Here is a 24,642-nt window from a genome sequence, read left to right as displayed (position 1 = left end):
TTTATATTGTAAATTGTGCGTTTACAAATGTACATTTGTTAGTTAGAAGAAGCAACTATTTTAAATTAATGAAATGTATAAAATACTTTTAGCTGCTTTTTATCAATAATATTTTTTACAGTATTACAAAATAAGTTTGTTTCGCTATGTCGAATTTCTACTTGCACTCATATCATATGTGATGTGTGGCAACTGGCAATACAAATTTTGACACTTCTACGAAAAGTGCGTTCCGAAGTTCAATCTTATATCTCGAAATATTATAAAATTATTTTCTTTTGTTTAAAAAAGCAATTTTATGCTGTAAATATTTCAAGTTATAGCTATTTTAGTAAACTCTGTAAATTGGTGATAAAGTGCGTTAGAAAAAATTTTTATTTTTATTTGTTATTGTGACATTCAAAAATGAGAGAGACAATACTTTCAGAATGTACTTTTAAAAAAGTGATGGTTATGATGTCTAAACTAGTGTAACAGTAAACATAAAAATTTCTTGTGATTAGAAAATCGATGTATCAATAATTAACTTTAGTATATGCCTCAGACCGTTTACTTATTAAGTAGCGCTCATTTGAGCCCAGTTTCTGTTTTGTAGTGTAAAAAATCCTTAAAGGTAAGAAGGGGCAGGGAGCATTGACATTCGCATAAATTATCGAGTAGTAACAAATGTGTTATTGTATATATGAATAAAAAATAGAGCACAGTGCTAATGTGCTGTAGTGCTTTTCTAGTAATATAGTTTGTTCACGTTTTTGCAAAATTACGTAAAATCGATGTTAACAAGTGGGAAGTGAATGTAAAACTACAACCTGGCACTGATAGTGGATGGTGGTTACAGATTGACTCCGTGTGGGGCTGGGCTTCGCCCCCGCTGCGCTTGCAGCTGGGAAACGCGCGCGGACACAAGAGGTAATTTTAAAACTAAATTAAATTAACCATAAAAAATAAGTAAGAAAGCACAGTGAAAACAATTTACACCAGTGAATATAAGACTATGTAAACTTTGCATAACTCATTGTTATATGATTATATGCATGTATTAAAGTTTAATACAGTTTAGTATTGTAGAAACCATAAGCTAGTAAATATGTTCAATTGTTTAACTAAAGTATAGTCAATGTAAAAAAATATTATGTTAACATCAGTAGCTATTATGCTTGATTAGTTTCTATTATTGATTAGCATTGACTGACTAATGTAATATCACAATATTGATTATTTTTCATTAAAATTAAGTATACTTTGTTTACAAGTTATGTATAAGAGAACATGGAGAAAGAAGTGTTTTAACACTAGGTTGTGCCTTTTAGGCTGCTACATGCTAAAAGTATTTGAAGTCAAAAACATAATGCAGCTTCAAACTTATTTGAAAGAATATTCTCAGAGCCAAACTCTGTTCTCCACCTTCCACCTGAAATTGAGACTTTGCATATTAAGTGACAGAACTTAATGTTCCTCTTGCCTTGCCAGAATTAAGGTTGTTTAAAATTTCAACCATCGTATACTTACAACCCTTTACTACCACTGTGCCATGATAGCCTTCAAAATGTATGTATGTTTTATTACACCAGCTATTGTTTATATAAACATAGTTCTTTAATAGTTTTAATTGCTTTCAATTTCATTGGAACTATTTATAATACAGAATCAGTGGGTATGGCAGTGGTATATACAAGTTGTTTATTATTAATAGTTACTTCCATTTTCTAGCTGTGGTAATAAGATAAAGCATGGAGTTGACTTTTTTTATTCAATATGCAATATCTAAAAAATTGGGCTGTGCCTGAGGAATGGAAGTTTTTTTAACACTAGGATCCCTCTGCATACCCTACTATATAAGGTATACAGTGTAAAGCTATAAAAACACATCCTAGCACATTGTAGAGAGAGTCATAATCAAATGCACTGATTAAAGTCCATTGTGTTAGATTTTACTATCTACTCTGTAATCTTGTGTTAGTCATGTTAGTCAAATATAAGTTTTAATATACAATTTTTGGTTTAAATTCTATTTTTGAGTGTATTATCACTTTAGTGCCTTAATTTTTGATTCTGGCTAAATATTTCTCACAAATTGGGCAATATGTGGGGAACACAAATTTGCTATATATGGGGGGTTACAGTGTGAGGCTTATTCTATTTTCTAGGTCCTGTGAAACAAAATGTGTTGTTAATCATTCCACTCAACATACTATATCTTAAAATGGGATGAAAAATGAGAATGTAGTGTTTTAACACTAGGTTGTCTCTGCCTTTTGTAATACAGGCCGATCATCGATGAATGATTCAGTGAAGCTAAAAAATATCACTTGATAAGAAAAGTCTGAGAAATAGAAACTTCATTGAAACTAACAAATACAAGAGAATTCATTGATAAGATATATTTAATACAACATTTAATATTTGAAATATAATGATTGTTATTATAAATGTTCCCAAAGATTTTTAAAAAGTACTTTTTAAAGCAGCAGCAGCTGGGCACCCTCTGTTATCCTCCATTTAATTTAAGATATGGCGTGAGGTAAGAGGTGAAGTTCTTGGTGAAAGGTGAAAACACCACATTTTGTCTAACAGAACTGGGCAAAAATTATTATTTCGCTCAAGTGGTGATCAAACCTGCAAACATGACAGTCGGGAGCTCTTTGGGCACAATGACCTCATATTATATAACTCATAGTTTTTATATAAGTTGGATTTACCCTAAATAAAAGGTCTCAAAAATCTGTATATTAAATATGAATTCTTTAGCATAAATGATATAATAGAAAAATAAGTGTGTCAAGGCAAGTTTAAAATATCTTGACATCAAATTAAATTATCAGCTTGGTTAATGCTAGGTATGTTTATTTTTATTCTGTCTGACATTTAGCATTGTAGTTAATAATGTGTAGTATTTGAAGGTTGCGAGGTCAATCCTAGGAATCCAACTAGTTGAAACTTGTTTTTATCTGTGGCTGTCTGTCTCTTATATTCTTATATTCTTCAATATCTATTGTAAATTCTAAAGCAACTCTGTCCACAGATACAAGAGGCTTGACATGATCAACATGATTTAATATAGTTATAAGTTCCATAATATGATTATAAGCTTATGATATTTTTACCATGTTAGTGTAAGTCAAATAAAACAACTTCCATCTTAACTAAGCTGAAAAATATATTATAGTTTAAAAAATAAAAAAAATTGAAATTAAAATAACACGGTGGTTAATAAGTTGTTAAAACATCTTTTTATGTAAGATTTACTTTTATTTATTACTATATAAATAGGTGAAGGCAGTATCTTAGTTGGATATCTGTTTGAAATGCATTGTCCTTATCATACATTGTCTTCTTTTGCCGTTTTACCTCACACATATTCTTCATACAACGTGCCATTCACGATATGATTAATGTCCATCGGGTAACTTCAGAACTCCATGAACATCAGAACAGAACAGAAGATTTACATATTTTTTTTATTAAAGGATGGGAGAAGGCGGGTCCCCCGGCGGCGGCGGGGCGCGCCTCTCGCACACGTCGGAAAAACACCCGCGCGCCATCTTGGGCGAGCTCTCCGCCCTCCGTCGTCACCGGGAGCTGTGTGACGTGGTCCTCAATGTTGCTAATAGGAAGCTGTTTGCTCATAGGTGAGTCTTCTTAGACCAACGGAAACAGGTTAACAGCCCTGGGTATGTTTGACGTGTCTGTGTATGTAGCATCGTAACTCCCAAAAGGATAAACCGATTTTGATTATTTTTTTTTGTTTAGAAAGTGATTTAATTTAGAGTGTTCTTACTAATGATTCAACAAAATATGTTTACCTGTTATTAAATCATCAGCTTTTTTTTATGGCTTGTTTATTTATAAAGCTTTTTGTGTTGAGGCTTTTAATTTATTTTATAAGTTTGTGTTTAGCCATTTCTGAGACAAGAATGCACAAACAAACAGACAAAAATTTAAATAATATCGTTTTGAGATCGATATATTGATAGATTTTCCTAATAATAGATATTCTCATATAAATATTTCCAGTTTTTCATGTACTCTTTTATTTTTATCCACTGGCTCATATATTTATTCAAACCATAATGTATTTTAAAATTTTTGTTCAAATAATATGACTTACAGTGAAAATAATAAAAAAAGACTCGCGAACAATGCCGTTTAATTTTTTTATTTGTGTAAACGACGTTGTACTTATATCAGAACGCAAGGTTGTAAGTGTTTAAGGAAACTGTAATTTATTCATTTCACGCTACATTTAATCACTTTTATGCGAAGGTTCTGGTTGATATTTTTGTTTTTGAATTTTATAGATTAGTATAGAGGCCAGTTGTGGCGCAGGGGATAAGAAGCCTTTGCAGTTATAACTCTATGTACAGCCAGAAACAACGTAACATTAAAATGCTATTGACTTGCTAAGATAAGAATATAAAAAGACTGTATAAAATACAATTGATATAAATAAACACAAATACAGATTTTTATATTGAAGTTGCTTATTATAATAAGACTATCACCACTATGGACTGGGTCCAATGTTGTGATAATTTAACTGTATATTTTGGACAATGAATATTTAAATGTATCTGCTATAATTTAAGATAAAATGAAATGAAGGGATATTTAAGAATATTATGTAGTGTTCAATAACAATATTATCTTGGCGTGATTTTTGCTTTCTCTACATTTTAGTTGAGACTTGAAAGAAAGTATTATTATTTATTACGTTATTCTTAAATATACTTCGGATTCTTACCCTGATATCTTGAACCTGGAGTCAAATTGGAGTCTTTAGTCTTATCTATTTAAATGACCTTGTGTAAAAGATTTCTCCAGATACTATAACCCATGAGGATAATAACTAACATCTACAATTTTTCCATACACAGAGTGATCCTTTTAGCATTCGGTCCATACTTACTGTGTAATTAAAGTAAAATTTATAACAATTTGTAACTTACTTGTACTCTCCCGGTAAGTATCACGCTCATGAGAGTAACAGGTTCAATTTCCCGATTTTCCTACACAGAGTGATCCTCTCAGCATGCAGCCCTTACTTCCGGGCGATGTTCACTGGTGAACTAGCAGAGTCTCGTGCCACTGAAGTCACGATACGAGATGTGGATGAACATGCAATGGAACAACTCGTTGAATTCTGTTATACGGCCCATATTGTTGTCGAAGAGAGTAATGTGCAGGTGAGTCCTTTTTTTAGCTTCACGCTTTATCCATTGTGCGATAGCCAGAGAGAACGAAGAGAGCCAGAAACGTACCGTACGTAACGTACCGTTGTCACCTCGCCTACTGACATCAACCGGCACGTACATATACTAGGAGGGATCCTGATGCTGTGGACGTGACATTTAGTATCATAGACATTTCTCGAAAATCAACTGAGCAAGTGGTATGTCACTGTTTTGTTATTATTATTTTTATTTAAAAAGATAAGGCATACAAGCGTACTTGTCACCTGATGGTAAGTGATCACCGCCGCCCACGACCCCGTGTAATACCAGATCAGGCCTTTAAGGTATATATCTTGCCTTTTTGAAGGTGCCCATGTCGTATCGACCTGAAAAACCTGCCGCAGGTAGACCATTCCACAGTTGCGTGGCGCGTGGTAGAAAGTTCCTACGAAACCCCACAGTGGTGGAGTGCCACATATCCAGATAGTGTGGATGGTATTTTAGTTTGTGAGAACGCATAGCGAGGAGACTACGCACAGCCAAAGTGTCAAGACTTTCACAAATCATTCGGTCCTCACCGATTCGCACTGGTGGATTTAAAGATACCGTGTATTACATGGCGGGATTTCACCTGTCTGTTTCAATGTCTGTTTGTAGTTGGGAAGTGAGTTCAATTACAATCGTTTTTAGTAATGATAGATTCTCTTTTTGTACCCTATCAAAATCAAGAGATATCTAAAAAAGCAACAAAAATACTAATTTCCCAGGCCCTTCTCCCAGCAGCGTGCCTTCTCCAGCTCCAGGAGATCCAGGACGTGTGCTGCGAGTTCCTCAAGCGTCAGCTCGACTGTTCCAACTGTCTCGGTATACGTGCCTTCGCAGACACTCACTCTTGTAGGGAACTGTTAAGAATCGCTGATAAGTTCACTCAGCAGAATTTTCCTGAGGTGAGAAACTTTGATTGATACAATAAAATTTGTGTGTAACTTTAAAGTATATTAATATAGTTAATCTATATAGTTAGTCTATATATAAAGTTACGTAAATTCATTTGAAGGAAGGTTGATACGTCAGATTGCTAACGTGAAACTATAAACATGCACACTTTGAACATAAAGAGAAGTATAAAACTATAAGCATTCATTCTGTCTTTATTTTGCTATTAAATATGTACAATTTTATATTAGTAGTGTTCTTACCCTAATCATACAGTTGTGCTTATTATTCTATGAAGTCAGAAAGAACTTTCATTTTCATTCTTTAAAGTTGAATAGTTGGAACCGTACCATACAGTAACAAAACCTTAGGTTGATATGGTCTATATATGTATCTATTCCAGGTAATGGAAAGCGAGGAGTTCCTCCTGCTTCCAGCAGCTCAACTCATAGACATAGTGTCCTCCGATGAATTGAACGTGCGCTCTGAAGAACAGACCTTCCAAGCTGTTATGTCTTGGGTCAAATATAATGTTGCTGAACGAAGACAGCATTTAGCTCAGGTAGGGATTATGAATATTCTTTTGTTTATAATTTAGTGCGAAAATTGCAAAGTGGGTTATTATATTCGATATAATCTCATTAAATACTGATTTAGAAAAGTTTTTTTAGATAATGAAAAGCAGAATTGTTTTTTTTTCCCGACTGCTAAAAAAGAGTTATGTAATCACGTGTATCTTGTATGTATGTAATATTCTTTTTTATCTCATATATCCCAGGTTCTCCAACACGTGCGCCTGCCACTCCTTAGTCCCAAGTTCCTCGTGGGCACCGTCTCTTCGGAACTCCTGATCCGCTCAGACGACGCCTGCCGTGACCTCCTCGACGAGGCCAAAAACTACCTCCTCCTGCCACAAGAGAGACCTCTCATGCAAGGACCCAGGACCAGACCACGAAAACCTACTAGACGAGGAGAAGTGCTATTTGCAGTCGGTGGTTGGTGCAGTGGTGACGCCATTGCTTCCGTTGAACGTTTCGACCCTCAGACAGCCGAATGGAAAATGGTGGCGCCAATGTCAAAACGGCGCTGCGGCGTCGGCGTAGCTGTGCTCCACGACCTGCTCTACGCCGTCGGGGGCCACGACGGCCAGAGCTACCTCAACAGCATCGAGCGCTACGACCCCCAGACCAACCAGTGGAGCGGCGCCGTGGCCCCCACGTCCTCGTGCCGCACGTCCGTGGGCGTGGCCGTGTTGGACGGCGCGCTGTACGCCGTGGGTGGGCAGGACGGCGTGCAGTGCCTGAGCCACGTGGAGCGCTACGACCCGCGCGACAACCGCTGGAGCAAGGTGGCGGCAATGACCACGCGGCGGCTGGGCGTGGCCGTGGCGGTGCTGGGCGGGGCGCTGTACGCCGTGGGCGGGTCGGACGGGCAGGCGCCGCTCAATACGGTAGAACGCTACGAGCCGCGCGCCAACAAGTGGACGGCGGTTGCGCCCATGTCCACGCGCCGCAAGCACCTCGGTTGCGCGGTGTTCGACGGACAGATATACGCGGTGGGCGGCCGCGACGACTGCACGGAGCTCTCATCGGCGGAGCGCTACGAACCGGCGGCGGACGCGTGGTCGCCCGTGGTTGCGATGACGTCGCGCCGCAGTGGCGTGGGGCTGGCTGTGGTCAACGGGCAACTGTACGCGGTGGGCGGGTTCGACGGCACCGCCTACTTGAAGTCTATAGAGGTAACTGACTATATTGTTTATATACTGATATGAGGCCAGTCATGACGCAGGGGCACAAAGTGTGACTGTAAACCAATTAGTTGTGGGATCGAACATCCCTACTCGAAGAAATTAAATATTTATTTCAATTTATATTTTCATTCCTTCGCTCTGGTGTCGTGACAAAGGGCAGCATTGAATTCTGCCACTCAATACACAATGACTCCAGAATTCGCCGGAAAGTGGAGAACGGATTGTCTTAACACTAGGTTCCCTCTGCCTGTCTGTCTTGCACAAGCAAGGTGCTTGTGTGTGGGATACAGCATGAAGCTGATTAAATATTATATATTTAGTCGATCTTTTCGTTAAAATAATAATACATCTGCAGGTGTTCGACCCGGAATCGAACCAGTGGCGTCTGTGCGGCGCCATGAACTACCGGCGGCTGGGCGGCGGCGTGGGCGTCATGCGCGCGCCCCATCACGACAACCACTACATATGGTACGTGGGTGAGACTGCCTGTGGTGCTTTAATTCTAATTTATTTTCAATTCCTCACTCTGTGGAAGACAAAGCAAGACGTCATGACTCGAAAGTTGGGCGTTTGATTCCCACCCGAAGAAATCGTCGCTCTGGTAATGCAACAAAGAGCGGCTACTCAATTTTCGCCATTAATTATAACTAGTTATATATCACTAAAAGCTTTACAAAACGAAAACGTTTTGTCTGTATTACAAGAAATTCTTGTTTTAATTAGCTTTACTCTATATTAAATATGGTTTAAAATACTCCATTCTCCACTTGCCCTTCAAATTAAATACACTGCGTGATGAGTAGCGGAACTCAACGCCGCACTTTATCTTACCAGAAGGAGTAAAGGAAAATAATTCATGGCCTCGAATGAGAAACGAGCCCACATCCATCGTATGTGTGTTTACTACACAGCGCTGTCCTATTACAACCAATGACCTGATTTTTTATGCCTATTATATATATATACATAGTTTTAATTATATTTTACAGGAACCGCAAAGACTCAGTGGTGTGAGTTCCACCATCGCTCCTATAAAGATAAGTCGGTATTCATTAATCTATTGTTAATATTATATATTAATTGACTATTTATAATTATAATATAAATAAATTTAAATACAAAGTTTAGAATATAATATGTTTTTTATTTTTCTGTAGATTATAAATATATAATGATAAACGGCTTTTATATAAGAAAATTTTCATATGAAAATTGTAAATTGTGATATGAATGGTTTTATTAATTAATGATAATGATAAGGTTATTACGTTTGTAATGTTTTTGATTACATACTATAATTATATTGAGTATATCTAGACTTATCTTGTCTTTGAATTACCTATCCCTTACTTAAAGTGCATCTAAAATCTCATTTGCATTAGCAATTTTATAAATATTTCTTTTATAATAAAACAAATATAGAACATTTCTTTCGCTTTACTCTGGGTACATCCCCGAAAGCAGCGTAAGCAGAGGGAACCTTGTATTAAGACACTTCGTCCCCTGTTAATCCTAATAAACTATTGGGCTTGTTAATTTTCTTTTTAATTTTATGCAGTCAGGGTTCTGTTTTTTAAATATTTCTTTATTTTTTTGTAGTATTGTAATAAAAAATATATGTATTGGTTTTTTGTGTGGATGATAGCGGGATTTTTGAAAATTAAATTTGCTTAAGTAGCTGGCGGTGGCGAAGTAGCTTTATCCACATGGCTCTCTTCCTCCCCCTCATCCCCCTCTTCCTCCAAGTCCCCTTCTTCCCCGTCCCCCTCAGCTTCTCCATCAGCTTCTCCACCGCCTTCTCCATTAGTTTCTCCGTCAATAGTGTCATTGTCTGCTATGCTGGCGCTTTCGTCGATTGCCTCATGGTCGTCTTTGTTTTCGTGACGTTTTTGCTGAAATTATTGCGTATTATTATTTTTAACGTACTATTTGTAATAATCCATTTCTTTGGGGTCTAGGGTAGCGAGAATTTAGTGTTAAGATCCTCTAGTATTCGTTTTTCAGTTTATTTGAGACATTTAATTTTGGGTCATGGAAACAACATTCAGGGAAACAGAAAGACTGACAGTTATATATTTGGAAAGCTAAAAGACCAAAAATAAATAGACAACCTTCTTCTTCTTCTTAGATTTTGGTTTCGGTTTAACCTCGGGTTCACTATACCCTGCTGGGAAGAATCGTTCGCACTCTTCCATGCCCATCACATTATCTTCGCTCACATGTAAAGGTCCAAGGGTCATCAGCTCCTCAGGAGGACCTTCTGGAGGAATGTCCTTAGGATCGACAAGTGCAGGTTCGACAACTCCGACGGCTATCATTAAGACTATTGTTTCGCAACTGTAATTTTATGTTGATATAGGAAGAAGTTAGGTTAGATTGAAAATTTTAATTAACAACACGAATGTTACATGATAATGATATTATGTAAAGTAGAATATGTAAGGACATGTAGTGTGTATGCCACATATGCAACATTTCGAACTCGCTCAACAGATGGCACTGTACAAGTTCAGTGACGACCCCCGTTTTCTATAAAATAGTTATCGCTTCTCGGCCTTTTGGCTAAGATCGATCCTATCCTCTTTCGGGGGAAGTCTCCTATAAAAAAAACTCTGTTCTTTTCAGCTTAATATCTGAAAGTTCCCGCACCGCGAGACCAGTATATTAAACTGATTTCTGTAAGCTGACGGGATGTTCGGGGCTCGCTCACTCCCGTCGCGGGTCGGCAAGGCATTGCAGTGCCGCCGGGATCGGCCCACATTAAACCCACAAATAGGGACACGACACCGAATGGAAAGTATCGAATATCGATACTTTACTCATGACTATGAGTAGTATTGAAAAAAAAGTACCGACCTAGATTAGATACCTCAAGCTATCGAGTACTTTTCTTAGGACCGCGCGTACGTCAACGTCAATGTCAGAATCGAGCCGTTGCAATACTAGTACAGTCTTAAGCATCTATTTTTTTTACCTTCACGCACGTAAGAGAGGATCCTGAAACCTGCGGATCTAGTGTTAAGAAACCCCGTTCTCATTAAGACCAAGTCTCCGTTTTGCACCAAATTCTAGAGGGATGTGTTGAGTGGCTATCTTTGAGTGGTGGGAATTGAATCCACAACCTGTCCAGTTTACAGTCGCACGCTTGTGACCAACGACTGGTCTAATCTAGTATTTCAAAAATTAATAATGATTACGACGCCAATAATTTGGAACATAACATGATTTGCAAATATTTTTTGAAAATTACAATGAACTTTAAATCTATAATATAAAATGAACTCACTAATCTTTTTCAACCCTCTCTTCATACTTGTCAATGTTTTTGCAAAGCAACTTAGGTTCATCTATATTAGCGTCTGCAAAAAAACCATAACGAAGTATCCTATTGGCCAATTTAGGGGTGCCAGTTATAGACAGAACAGCTCTTCGCTGCCAGGCTCCGAACACCATGGCGATGTGAGGTGGTTCCGGAGGGGTGGAGGGCTCTACCAAGCCTCCTACCATCTGTTAGATGAAGGTAAAGATATGTTAAGATATGTAAATTGTAAGTATCTTTAAAATTTTCCATTATTATTGAAGTTATGACAATTATTAATAAATGATTAATTGTCCTATAAACTTTTCGTAAAACTTTAGATTTTTTTAGTTTTTTTAAACAAAGCAGATAACAGAAGGATATCATAACAGATATTCCGTTTTCGATTCATTTTTCAGTTGAGTGGCTAAACCCGATGCTATGCTTTATCTAACAGAGTGGAGAAATCAAAATAAATAAAATCATTCCTTCGAGTGGGGATCGAACCTGCAAGTTTACAGTCAGACAAATTTTGATATAAAACATTTGCAAATATATGCAACAGACATATTACAAGAGAGTTCAAAAAACATAATTAGGGAAATTACTTTAGGGAAGAGCAAATCGAGTACAGAGGCCCTTTGATGTCTGTCTGCAGGCACAAATAAGCCAGGAACACCGTTCGCCTTTAGTTCCTCAGATGGAATTTTTTTAGGCTGGTCTTCTTCCCCTTCTAAACCTTCACCGAGGAGTGCTCGACGTACTACTTCTGTAAAAAATCGGTTCGAAATTTAGTAAAATTGAAATACCCTGGGTTTTAAATTGCAGATATGATTTGTCGGGTTCATAATTAGTTATAGTTAGGTATGGGTAATTGTACCAATTGTAAGCAATTAGAATTTAAGGGTGTTAAATTAATAAGTATTCGTTCTTGATCGTGTCATCCAGAAAATTTACATTTTAGCCATAATTCATAGTCAGGGTGTATGTTTTAGCCACAATTTGAATGAACTCCCCACCAATAATATTTCCTTCTCTGTCTGGTAATTTCTTGAGCAATAACGCAAGTGACGGTCTCTCAATTAAAGCTGCAGCTGCTTCTGGGTGATTGAACTCTGGGTTCTCCATTGCTAGAATCCTTGCTCCTTGCTTTCCCAAAACTAGTGGACATTTGTCAGCAACTAGGACGCCTGAAAAAGAAAGTGGCACACTTAGCGTGTAATCCGCTGAAGTGATATCTGTGATATACATTTTCCCAATTTTTACAGATAAAGTGCGACGTTGAGTTTTGCCATCTAGCCTATAATCTTTCTTGACTTACAGGTAGTAAAAAAATGAAGTGATTTATATTTAAAAACATATTTGTTATAACCAGCGGCCCCCCCGCGGCTTCGCCCGCTTGAACTACATGATTATTCATTTAATAAAGAAAATTGACTGACAGTCAAATGTGTCGATGTCAATCAATAATTTAATTTACTCATTCAGAAACAGCCTTAAATGTTAAATTATTGATTTGGGTAAGGATTTATAATATTCTTTGTAAAATAACTGTAATGATTGCATAATACAAAACATACTCAAATTGAATCGAATAATCCAATATCGAAATCTAATCCAAAATAATTAATTGAGAACTTCCTCCTTGTTTTCAAAGTCAGTTTAAAATATAGATAAATTACAAACAAATACAGATTTATTATAAGTAGGTATAAGTATAGATATGGATTGCTTTAGGTATATTTGCAGGCAAACTCCTTGGGTTCATTCAAATGACTATAACTTTTTTTAATGTACCGATTTTGATGAAATAAACTTTAGATGTTAAGTTGGGTTAAAAGAAAGAAATTGGTGAAAGTTTTACGTAAATCGGGTCAGTACTTTCAGAGATTAGCGTGATCATACATACAGACAGACAGACAAAAAATTAAAAAAAAATTTTTTGCTTTCTATTATTCTTTTTAAGTCCGTCTATCCATTGCAGTCAGAAATACAAAACGTACAGACAAAATATGTTAACTGTTTTATTCCTAATATTATTTGTTTAAAGCAAATTAACAAAAGGACAAGCAAATTCACAAAGTTTATTTTGTAAAAAAAAATGTAAATATTATTTTCACTAATTTAATTAAATTAGTTAATTTATAAATCCCTAAAACTATATTCATATTATCTAAATTCTAAACTATATTTATATTCAGTCATATTATCTACCATGCGGCTCCAAAGCATCAGAGATCTTCCTCAAATTCTTTTGCGCGTGCGGCATCATGAGTCCCGGGCAAATATCATTGAAATGTATTTCCAAACGCTTAGCCCTCGCCTCTCGTCTGAAGGTCCTGGCTGATGCAGCGGCTTCAGCTTCCTTCTCACGACGCTGTTGATATAACTTTTCTTGGGCTAGCGCTACTTCCTGAAAGATTAAACTTGTTTATTTCTTAGCAAGCTAACTTTACACAATAAGAAATCATTATATAAGTACGTCCGCTCTTTTTTTTAACAGCGTAGGGTAAGCAGTTTTTTTAACCGATATAACCACAGAGCACTGTCCACAAAAAACAACCGGATATTTTAATATATTGTTGTTTTTTTTTAATTTTTTCGTTTTATAATTGTAATTGAGCTTTATTTTTCATTTTTGTATGTTTAACTATTTGAAATTGCGTTGCGTTTTGGATGGTGAGAGTTTATATAACGCATCATCATTTAAGTATAGTATAATACGACACACGGAAGCCGCGTTAGCGTTAACGTATGGACGAATATTATAATAATTTTCTTACTTGCTCGGGCGGAGTAAGTTCATGCGGCGCTCGCTTGATACGTTCTCGTTCACCTTTCCTCACTTGTTCCTCATTTTGGAGTTCCTCGACGATAGTGCGGGCCAGGCGCGGCGCGTCTGCTCCGAACACCACGTTTATTAATTGACCACCCTGGAAAATTTGCCAATTAAAGAATAAAAAATATGAAACAATTGTTAAAAAAAAAAATAATTACTTATGCATAATTCATTTCATTAGTAGAGCCACAGATGTGTTTTTTTGGCACTTGGCCTCCTAAGGCACGGTAGTCAAAGGGAAGCTAATGTTAATATATAATATATATATTACTCTGATACCCATACACGCCTAATTTTTGATATACTGCGCGTTAAATTGGGATATTCAACACCGCGCTTTGATTAATTACCAGAGCGTGAAAATGTAAATAACTCATTCCTCCGAGTGGGAATCCAACCCATAACCGACGCATCAACAATTAGACGATGTGCTGTTGCTTCACGATGACCTAAGTATAATCGACATATTCAAAGGCTATAAGGTACATACATATAATATGTAGCATTCATTATTTTACCCATACTCATGTTTGGTCGATACCGTCCACATCCGTGCCATTGGAGACTATAGGGATAGGTATTATCTTTTTCATATGTGGTGAAAAGGTACATTAATTACTCATAATGCTTTGTATTAAAAAATAATGTTTAGAAATAAATAATTCATTTCCTGACTTCCTAAGGAACGATAACAGAAGGGGTCGGCCTTATAAATTATATAATTGAAAATAAATTAATTTTGAATTTGACATTTAAAAAGTTTCTTAATTTTCTCTAAATCCGAAGGGGAGACATAGGGGGTTAAAAATAAAAAAGTAATCGATATTTTTTTCTTTAAAAAAATTATAAAACCAGTAAACGAAGTGAGACAGGAAGACTGACAGAAACAGCTCTTTTTAAATATCCTCAGTAGAAGAAATCGGCTCATTTTCTGTTCGAATAAAAATCAACAAGCAAAATATGTAAAAATACCTGCTGCAGTTTCTCTGTAGATTCAGATTAGTTAATAAGTTTTTTTTTTGTAATTTGAACTCATTTTGATGATACTAATTTATGAATGGATGCTTGTGAGACGGGCGTTAATAACTGCCACACAGTTTGTAACTAATGCGGTTATTATTGTTATAAATTGTTTTTTTGTAATTTTGCTTTTGAATAAATAATATTATTATTATTATTATTAATAAGGTCTTAAAACGTACATAGCAGGTATCATAATACGAATTGTTTAATATTTAGGTTTTTACTTTTTGTGTTTGGGGCACTGTCACGGTCTTTAAAACGAGGCAAACGCACATCATCGTACTAGAGGGCCCACGGGCGGTGCTGAGCACTAAGCAGCTAATAGGTATGCAAGTCTAAGTTGCAACGACTAGTTCTTCTAAACAAGTATGATATTATATAGACCTTCCTAAATGCATATGGATATGGAAAGTTCCGTTTCTTCCGTAATTAAATATGAAATGTTATCAAAGTTCCAGGAAGTATGCTAATGATAATGACATTAGTTTCAGGGTTGTATGTGTGTTTTAAATGGCTTATAATTAAGAATTTATTAAAATTGCAATTAAATGTTGGCTTTAGCAAATTTACCGCGAGGAACATCCAAGTAGGTTCGCTGCGGTTCCTGAATCTCTTCAAGCATTCTATTGTGTCTGCTTTTGCCTGTTAAAAATATATATTAAAATAAAAATAAAAATCAAAGCAGTTGAATTCCGCACATAGCAGGTTAGGCAGAGGGAATCTTGTATTCCCACTTTCCGCCGAATTTTGGAGGCATTGAATTTTTTTTAATGTATATGTTTCTATTAGGCTGACTGGAAATACGACGGTTGTGGGTTCGATTTCCACTGGGAGGAATTAATTCTTTACATCTTTGTTCTGATAGCTAGACGCAGCACTACTCTGCAATATGCAACATTAAGAAACTTTAAGTTATAGTTACTCTTACCACAGCTAAATGTAAGTTGTCTCCGCCGATTTCTACTTTAATTTTCTTGAGGTTCCCAACCATGCCGATGCATGGTCCACACCACTCTGTATACACGTCGATAACTAGCAAAAACAGAAGTATAAAGCGTCATAAATCTGCTGATACATTTAGAAATATCTTAATCAATTTTAAAATATATATACCTAACAATTTTTTTCACGGATTCTTTTAGGTAGTTTTAAAAAAGTTTTATCGTTATTTTACTAATAAATACTATATGTATTAATCTTCCCACTTACCCAACAACCCATCACGTAAAACGAACTTGTTCCAATCGTCATCGTTGTTCAGCTCCGCCTGCAACTGCACCTGCGCTGCCTTCTTGCCTGCACCGGCGGCGGCGGCGGCGGCGGCGTTCGCGACCGCGCTCGTTATCGACATGGTGGCGAGTGAGGGCCATGAGGGCCATACGTACGGGTAGATACGACGGGCGTAGGCAAGGAATGGTAGTAAGTGGCAAATTTTTTAGATAGGAAAAATTGTATTAATAGGCAAATTTCAATTTCGTGTGAAAAGCATATTTAAGGAAATGTGTTTTGATAATTTAAAAATTCCCGAAAATGCGAGTCGGACTCCCATAGTGATGGTTCCGAATCAATTTCAAGATTGTATATCAAAGGGAAATATAATTAATAAAAATTGACAAACTTGAGTTTGCGAATGATTTTCAGTTTTTGAATCTTTGTCATTTATTTTACTACAAGTTCGCATTTGTCACATTTCTCAACTGTAAGTCCATGTACATGGAAGTATTTCTAGTGTTGAGTACGCGGCGACTCTCATACTCGTATCATTGTATTGCGTTGACTTGATTTTTTCTGTGCGTGCTTTTATCGTAGACGTGAATATTTAGTATTAATTTCAGATTGGTACATTCACATCATATCGAGATAAATGCTCTTGACAGACGAACAACAAAGTGATATTGATAGGGTTTCGTTATTTTCCTTTTAAGTTACGGAACCTTAAAAAGAACGTGGAAGTTATGAGATTTGTTGACTTTATGTTGCATCCCACATATAGCAGGGAGAAGGAAACCATTGTGCCAGTATCCAGGAGGGACTCCGTTCCCCACGCAGTGGCGTAGCTAGGGTATTTGCTGCCCGGTGCGGCTCGGGGGATTTGATGCCCCGAGTTCTAAAAAAAAAAGGTAATCATCGACGATGACTTCTAAAAAAAAAAAAGGTAATCATCAACGATGAATCGTGGACGTTGAGTTCTAAAAAACACAAAGTGATCGTCGACTTTGATGCCCCTTTCCTTTTGATGCCCGGTGCGGCTTAGAGGACTTGATGCCCTTTAAAATGGTATAAGGTCTAAAAAACAAAGAAAAAACACACTAATCGTCGACTTTGATGCCCTTTTCCTGTTGATGCCCGGTGCGACCGCCCCGCTCGCACCCCCCTAGCTACGCCACTGTCCCCACGCATCATCTAGTTTCCGAGAAATTGCAGTATCAGTGAAAGAACTCGACGCTGTGTTTTGTCTTGTTGTCAAAGTTAAATTACAAAATTAGTAGAGCTTAAACATATTTAATATAACAATCATAATGAATATAACCAAACACCTACAGTACATATCTGTACAGTCATTTATATAGATAAGCACTAATTTATAAAAAAATATATTAATTTTCTCAACATTACTGTACGGGACTTCTTCTCCCTTCATAGGTCTATCGTATAGGGCTCGCATGACTAGTAATCGAAAAGTAAAACTTGGCAAGGTGAATCGCGTTTTATGAGATTCTTTTATCTACCATGGTCGCTTGTACTTTATGGTGGCTGGCTATATATGGAGCTAGAGAAATGATGGGTTTAAATGCTATAGAAGATCGATGGAATTCAATTAAGACGTAATTATAAAATGATTGTGAGAAGAGCAGTGGGACTGCGCCTGACTGTAAGCGCGATGATTGTGGGTTTAACTCCCACTTGGAGGAATGATTATACATATTTATTACAAGCACTATTCAAAACACCTGAAATGGGAAACCCCAAAATAAGGGAATAAACATATATATATCAGATCACAGATCCACATATTATGTAATTATACATCGACACATGCGATTAAACGTCCGCAAATGCGATCACACATCTACACAAGTGGGGAACAGTGTCTTAAGTTTTAACTCTGGGTTCCCTTTAATTACTGTACAATAAATATTTAATAAATAATATTGATTTGATTATTGATTTTGATATTTGATTTGAAATGGAACGCATTTAATTAATAATAATATTTTTTATAAAGCGCCTTCTATCGGTTCTTACTAGTTCTATAGTCTGCTAGAATAGATGGCGTTATTTGTATGAAGGAAAGTTTTATACTTTTGGCATAGATGTCGCTAGTTTATTCCTGTGGATTACTACAACTACCATAAATTTGAGCTGCTGTTGTAGAGTTGTCGGGAGACTGATACTTTTGGACTATATCTATATAAATATAAACTGTTTCTTTTACTGAGTCACTAACAAACAATCAGAGACGAAATGACTAGTCTGAAAAACTTAAACTTTGGCATGTAGGTATTTAGTAGCCAGGGAGAATAGGAAAGTACTATGAGAGGGTTTCTCGAAATAACCGAAACGGGAAATAACGGAATTTAATTTGACGTTTTAAAATCACGCATACAAAGTTGCGGGCGACGACAAGTATATCTAAATGGGCGATGGAAAAATTAATATAAAATTGGTAGTAAGTTAAGAAGTGAGTTAAGAAACTTTGTATGGTGGGTGGTGTAAGCTAATATATTGACGAAATACGTTACGTTTGATTTTATATGCACCGCTTATTTTTTTATTTAGGCATGCTCAGACAAAAAAGTCTAAAAATCTATCTAATCTAAATCTTGGTTGATAGTGTTATTAGGTAGTGGAACCGTTTTTAATCAAGCATGTATCAAATACGCCTTAACTGTTTTTTGGAATACTTTGGTACATTACGTTTCACGTATAGAAGGCAGCTGTCAGAAACGTAAACATAATGAACTCTTCCATCAGCGTTGCTTCGCGTGATTTAACCGTTTCCAAATGATAAAATTCTTTTCCACTTTTTCTAATGTCAGTATCGCATGCCACCGGCGAGTCTGCTTCCTATCATAAATCGTAAATTATCCTTCATAGCCGAACTTGCCTAACTTGTTTTGCCTCTTCTCGATGAAAAGAATGGCCGTAAAATTAAAATATATCTATTTTGGGTATCTAACTCTTGAATACTTGGTTAAAGTACAAAATTAACTATAGTGATAAATATTTGTCATTTACATTTACAAATTAGATAGAAAAATTAAATTGAATTAATTGAATTTGACTGATATATTTATTATTACTAGCAAAAGCTCGCAATTTCATTCTATATAACTATATTTGTATTATCCTTTGAAATTTGATACAATATGAGGTATTATAACGCGTATCATCCATGGGTGTATCTTCACATATTTCCCAGGGGCGGCCTGGGCTGCAGTACCTAGTCACTTGAGAAGCGATGATGTGGAGTTAACATTTAATGTATGAAATAATAAATTATTTTATCGTGTAGCGCAAGACTGTAGTAACAAGGAGAAGGTTTTTGCAAGCCCGGTTTAATTTTTCATCTACAAATTAAAAAGAAATCCCACATTTTTTTCGACTTTATCTTAAACAAATCTTTTTTGTGAGAGTTTTAGGGGTACGGTTGGGTTTTCGTTTTTTTAGGTAGGATGGTTTCCCTTTTTTCTGTCTTTTTAGGATAACTTAAATTTTTGGTATATTAATTATACCTCTCTTTAATACTTTCGTTTTTGTGGACTATTTCATTTAGTTACCTTTTAAAAATATCGTACTGAGATAATGCGATATTCGACCGGCCTAATGTACATGTATCGGAACACTGGGACATACAAGCTGAGTGAGGTCTGGTCATGTTAGGCATAACCCATCTGGCTTTCTACATTCGCGCCCATGGCAATCTTATGGCGCTGGCGCTGTTTGACTATACGCTTTAATTTTTATAAATTTAAAAAAAAGTAAAAAGGAGACTATTTTGGTATGATCTGCTCTCACTAACATGGGCTATAAATACAACCTATATCTATATAATGTATATGTCAATATTTACGGTTATAAGTCAAATAAATATTAAGATATTTTTTTTTACCTGGTTCTTGTACATTTTACGTGCGCTTTAGTATTGAGTAACTTTTTAAATATATAATAATTATAATCCAATTAGAAATATCATAAAACACCTCTAATTTACACTCCAAATGGAGTAGAAAAGTTAGATTAAATCTACCTGTGTTTAAACTTTGCAAATTCAATTAACAGTGAGGTTATAAGCATAAACCGTTGTTGTTAGTTCAGCTGGCAGGCGATGCAACAATGCAAGCGAATCTAAAGTTACCCTATCCTCTCTAATAAACATGTAGGTAATGAACAATCCTACTTTGTTTCGGGAGAGCTGGGATTGAACCCCAAATATGTACAGTACATGTTTATACTATATCAGTAGTTGCGCTAATATTTGCAATGTCGTCACTAACGCTGATACCCGCATAGACACTCAAAGGCGACTGCAATTTAATAATTTACGCTTTTTTGTTTTGCTATAGAGTTTCATTTTTGTTATCGACTGATTTAGAATTTTTATGCAGGTACTGAATTTATAGTCTTAGAATGTGGAATATTAATCATTCAATTACATTTTAGGCCGAGAAAAAAAAGTACCGTTAGAGGCCGCAGAGATGCAAGGGAAAAGTGTCTGAGTGTAAACTCGATAGTTATGGTGTCGATATCCGATTCAGAGCAATAACTTATTTTTCTGCTCCGCTCTGGCTAAACAAATAAACGCAATCTCTCGAATTGAGTCGGGAATCGTGTAATGTCTTAACAGGATCTCTACCTGTCCTGATATTCCGCCTGAAAAACCCTGCTGCAACTGCCCCTAAACAGACACCAAGCAACCAACTATATAGCCACCACGATAGCCACACCCTAATAGAAATACAAATTAAATAACAATATTGTCATACCCCAAATGAAGAGATGAGGGAAAATATTTACCAAAGGTTTGAAACGATCCCAGATGTATGACAAGCATACGTAACATTGTATGTGTTTACTTCTCATTACACTGAACGTGGATGTCAAAGCGATGCTCTAGCGTCTCCTTGCCGCGCTCCCGCGTGACACTCCACAGCTATTGAATACGTGAAAATTTGGCAAATATTATATTTGTTTTTGAATTTCAGTATATATTTGTGTTTGCTGTGAATTTTAATACCGTCTAGTGTCTGATTATAAACGTTGATGTAGGGGCATCAATATAATAATAAATATTTAATATTTTCATTTTCTTGCTTTGCCAACGAAGCAAAGCGCGGCATTGAATTCAGGTTTCCTCCGCCTACCCTGCTATATGTGGCACGATAACTTCTTCGGCATTATGTACGAAATTAAAAAAGAGGTTTCGACCAATATATATTACGTTCGCCGTTAAATTGGCAACTGTAATCTAAGCTATTAGTAGATCAGTATCTAATAAGGGTTGCGTCGAACCTGCATCGAATTTTTATCGGTGCTTTGTATCAGATAGCAGAGACCTGTGTCATCGAGAAGGGCGCGACTTAGGATTGTAATTTTATTACTTATCAATGAAAGAATATATATATTTGATTTACGATAAGACGATAAGAAGCTCGAAATTAATTTATTCTTAAATAATCTATATATATAAAATCGAAAGGTCACTCACTCATCACGAAATCTCAGAAACTACATGTGCTAGGAATGTCAAATTTTGCATAGGAGTTACTTATAGGACGTAGGTGCTCGCTAAGACGGGAATTCGCAATATTCGACGTCTAAGGGGTTGTTTTTGGGGTTGAAAATTTGTATGAAACTTCGTTACTACATAATTATGCCAGGAGTCTCAAATTTTGCATGGACGTCACTTATAGGACGTAGGTACTCATGGAGACAGAAATTAATAATAACGTAGTTCATGTAGGCGAAGCCGCAGGCGGGCCGCTAGTATATCTATAACTTCAGCAGGGAAAGTGTAGTGTTAAGATACTCTTAAGTTAAGTTCTCCACGCATCGTCTAGTGTTTGAGACATTGCATTTTTTACTTGTTACCAGAGCGAATATATAAAAAAATCATATCATGGATGAGGAAATTGAACCCAAAACTGTCGCATTCACAGACGCAGACGGCCCAAAGTTATTTATGACTAAAAAATAAATATAGGTACTAAGTAAATATATTTAGAACTAATAAAACTTGAATGTGATATGTTTTCCCAGGCATTGCGTTACACGATATAGCTTTCAACTTTTGAAGTATTTGAAATAACACAAATATTACGTTTAGTTGAAAAATATCTGTATGAATTGAAAAACGTTAGGGAATATTATAAATACTGCATTCAACACAACATTGCAGCGCAGTTAGTGATTAACTGAAGTTATACGTACGTACGACAGCTTGTGGGTTCGATTCCCACACGAGGAAATTAAAACTATACTTATAGAAAAAAGAAAAATAAAATATGTATAAGAAAATTCTTATTGGGGCGCAGCGACACAATGGTGTGACTGTAACTCGACGGTTACGGGTTCGGTTCCCACTCCAGGAAATATTTATATACATTTATATTTCCATTTCTTCGCTCTGGTGTCGGGGTAAACAAAAATTTATATTGTTAAAAAACATTTTTTCGCAATAACTCGCAAAATATATATAAGTCCCAATGCCTGGAAATGTAAGGAAAGTGTTATAACAAGAGGTTCCCTCTATATGCAAGGTTAATTTTACAGTTAATTTAATTAAATAGGTTTTTATTACAAAGCTTTTAATTTTTTTTAGTCCTGTAATTCAAAGCTTCACCGTTTTACCGTAACACATCTCCTTAATCATCACTTGCCCAGCTAATATATCTAACCGTACAGACTCCGCCGCCGCCATCGCCCACACTTCATTAATTCCCGCAAACATAATAAGATACTGACGTGATAGCCTCATTCTTGGCCTCCAGGTAAGAGAATTCCGTCACTTTAGTCACTAAAATATACCAGTAACTTTATGCCTTTGTGTGTTTAATTTAGTGTTATGATTAAACACATTGTATAATTAAAATAAAATGTATCACTAATTCACTACACTTTCGTTTTTATTTTCTTAGAGCGTATGTTACTTTTTGTACAATGTCACTCTAATATTTTAATTTAGCTTGTCACTAAATCTTGTCTGTTTGTCCATTTGATGAAAACTCTCACTAATTTTTAATCCAGAATGTTAATAATCTGTCCTTTTAATTTAATATATCACTAGTGATTTCTCCGTTCGTTCCCTCCATCTGCACTGACTGGCGGTTGTACAATGATCTAGCTACATAAACATTCCGTGTTCTGTCGCCGTTAAAAAGTAATATGGATTTATTATCTTACGCTTATATGCAAATGGTTGACAGTAAAATTTTTGGAACAAATTAAATGAAGATTATTTTCGAATTGCGTGGATCGGCTTAAATTTTGTGCTATACGTTAGTTGTAATATATTATGAGGATATGTGAAGAAAGTAGGTTCGATTTGTATATTTATCAAATGTTGGAGTTGAATTATAAAGTTTTATACACTACTTCCCAAAAAAGTATAGTTATAGCTTTATATATTTCTAAAATCAACGTCCAAAAGAGTTTTGAATTTCATACTTATATGTTTTCGAAAACATATAAATCATTTATCATTATCATTATATTGTAATAATGATAGTCAAACATTCATTAAGCTAAAACGAATTATGAACTATTTAAATAATTAATGAACAAATTAAAATACAATAAGTATAAATAACAGGCATATATATATAGATTTCAGTCTGGCTATGCAGGTAAGGCCCGGGCCGCCCGCCGCCGCGCACTGTGGGGCGGTAGGGCGGGCGGTACAATTAGGCGGTTACGAACACGCGAACCAGATCACGGCACGGAGTATCACATTAACTTCACCCTGCTTTAGGGTACAGCTTACAAATATGAAATGAAATTTTAGAAAAAACTGTAACATAGAGAATATTTGATAAGCACGAACCACTGTTAATTAAAAAATAATATTTTCTTCAGACTTTATTTTGATTTTTTTTTGTTAAATTGCCAATACAGATGTTATTATATCATTCATTATTTCTGTAAAACCTTCGCTCTTTACTATTTCTATAGGAATTTTCCTTAGTATTATATTACCTATGTATAACAAATTTCAACTTTCTAAGTCCAATAGTTTCAGCTGTGTGTTGTCAGTGATTCGCTCACTAACAGAACAGTTTTCCATAGCTATAGCTATAGGTGAAACCTCTTTCGGAACTAATGTAATAGGACAACACCAAGGGCATATTTTTGAAAAACTAAATATATATATAATGTATAAAAAGATGTTTCAAGAATTTGTCTTAAATTTTGACAAAAAATATATTTACGCAAAATAAATTATTAGCTTAAAACAATTTGTTTCATTTGACAGTTCACAATGAAATTTTGTTCTGCATGGTCAAATATTATTGATGATAATTAATAATAAAATATATAATAGATAAGATTCCATCGTTTGTGTTGCAGGAATCTTTATTTAACTTTAGTTATTTTTATTTCCTCGCTTCCCTCCGTTGGTTCCCTT

General features: G+C 35.8%; 2 protein-coding genes and 1 non-coding gene across 4 annotated transcripts; 2 read left to right on the top strand and 1 right to left on the bottom strand.

Moving 5' to 3' along the window:
• The first annotated feature begins 245 nt into the window (after window positions 1-245).
• Window positions 246-8,989, top strand: dbo (Kelch-like protein diablo). Its single transcript, XM_085194046.1, has 9 exons — window positions 246-613; window positions 839-909; window positions 3,468-3,629; window positions 5,015-5,183; window positions 5,939-6,118; window positions 6,511-6,669; window positions 6,886-7,845; window positions 8,213-8,325; window positions 8,847-8,989. The coding sequence occupies exons 3-9, from the start codon at window positions 3,469-3,471 to the stop codon at window positions 8,869-8,871; spliced, it is 1,767 nt and encodes a 588-aa protein (XP_085050172.1). The 5' UTR covers window positions 246-613; window positions 839-909; window position 3,468; the 3' UTR covers window positions 8,872-8,989.
• A 329-nt stretch (window positions 8,990-9,318) lies between these two features.
• Window positions 9,319-23,328, bottom strand: LOC146541809 (uncharacterized). 2 transcript variants are annotated; one of them, XM_085194063.1, is made up of 11 exons: window positions 22,983-23,328; window positions 16,227-16,313; window positions 15,946-16,049; window positions 15,588-15,659; window positions 13,939-14,088; window positions 13,370-13,568; window positions 12,175-12,345; window positions 11,764-11,924; window positions 11,144-11,364; window positions 9,969-10,194; window positions 9,319-9,749 (listed from the first exon to the last, which is right to left on the bottom strand). In XM_085194063.1, the coding sequence occupies exons 1-11, from the start codon at window positions 22,993-22,995 to the stop codon at window positions 9,528-9,530; spliced, it is 1,626 nt and encodes a 541-aa protein (XP_085050189.1). In that variant the 5' UTR covers window positions 22,996-23,328; the 3' UTR covers window positions 9,319-9,527. The 2 variants fall into 2 exon arrangements, with proteins under 2 accessions (XP_085050189.1, XP_085050184.1); XM_085194058.1 differs by lacking the exon at window positions 22,983-23,328 and having other exon boundaries at window positions 16,227-19,228.
• LOC146541810 (U2 spliceosomal RNA) lies at window positions 10,434-10,621 on the top strand. Its single transcript, XR_014878722.1, has one exon. It is a non-coding gene; the product is annotated as a U2 spliceosomal RNA (small nuclear RNA).
• Window positions 23,329-24,642: the final 1,314 nt, after the last annotated feature.

The sequence above is a fragment of the Heliconius melpomene genome, chromosome 1 (genome assembly GCF_056956725.1).
Source record: "Heliconius melpomene rosina isolate 202511_hmr_F chromosome 1, ASM5695672v1, whole genome shotgun sequence".
Taxonomy (NCBI): domain Eukaryota; kingdom Metazoa; phylum Arthropoda; class Insecta; order Lepidoptera; family Nymphalidae; genus Heliconius; species Heliconius melpomene.
The sequence above is the reverse complement of the archived record's forward strand: the minus strand, read 5'-3'. Positions and strand labels throughout refer to the sequence as shown.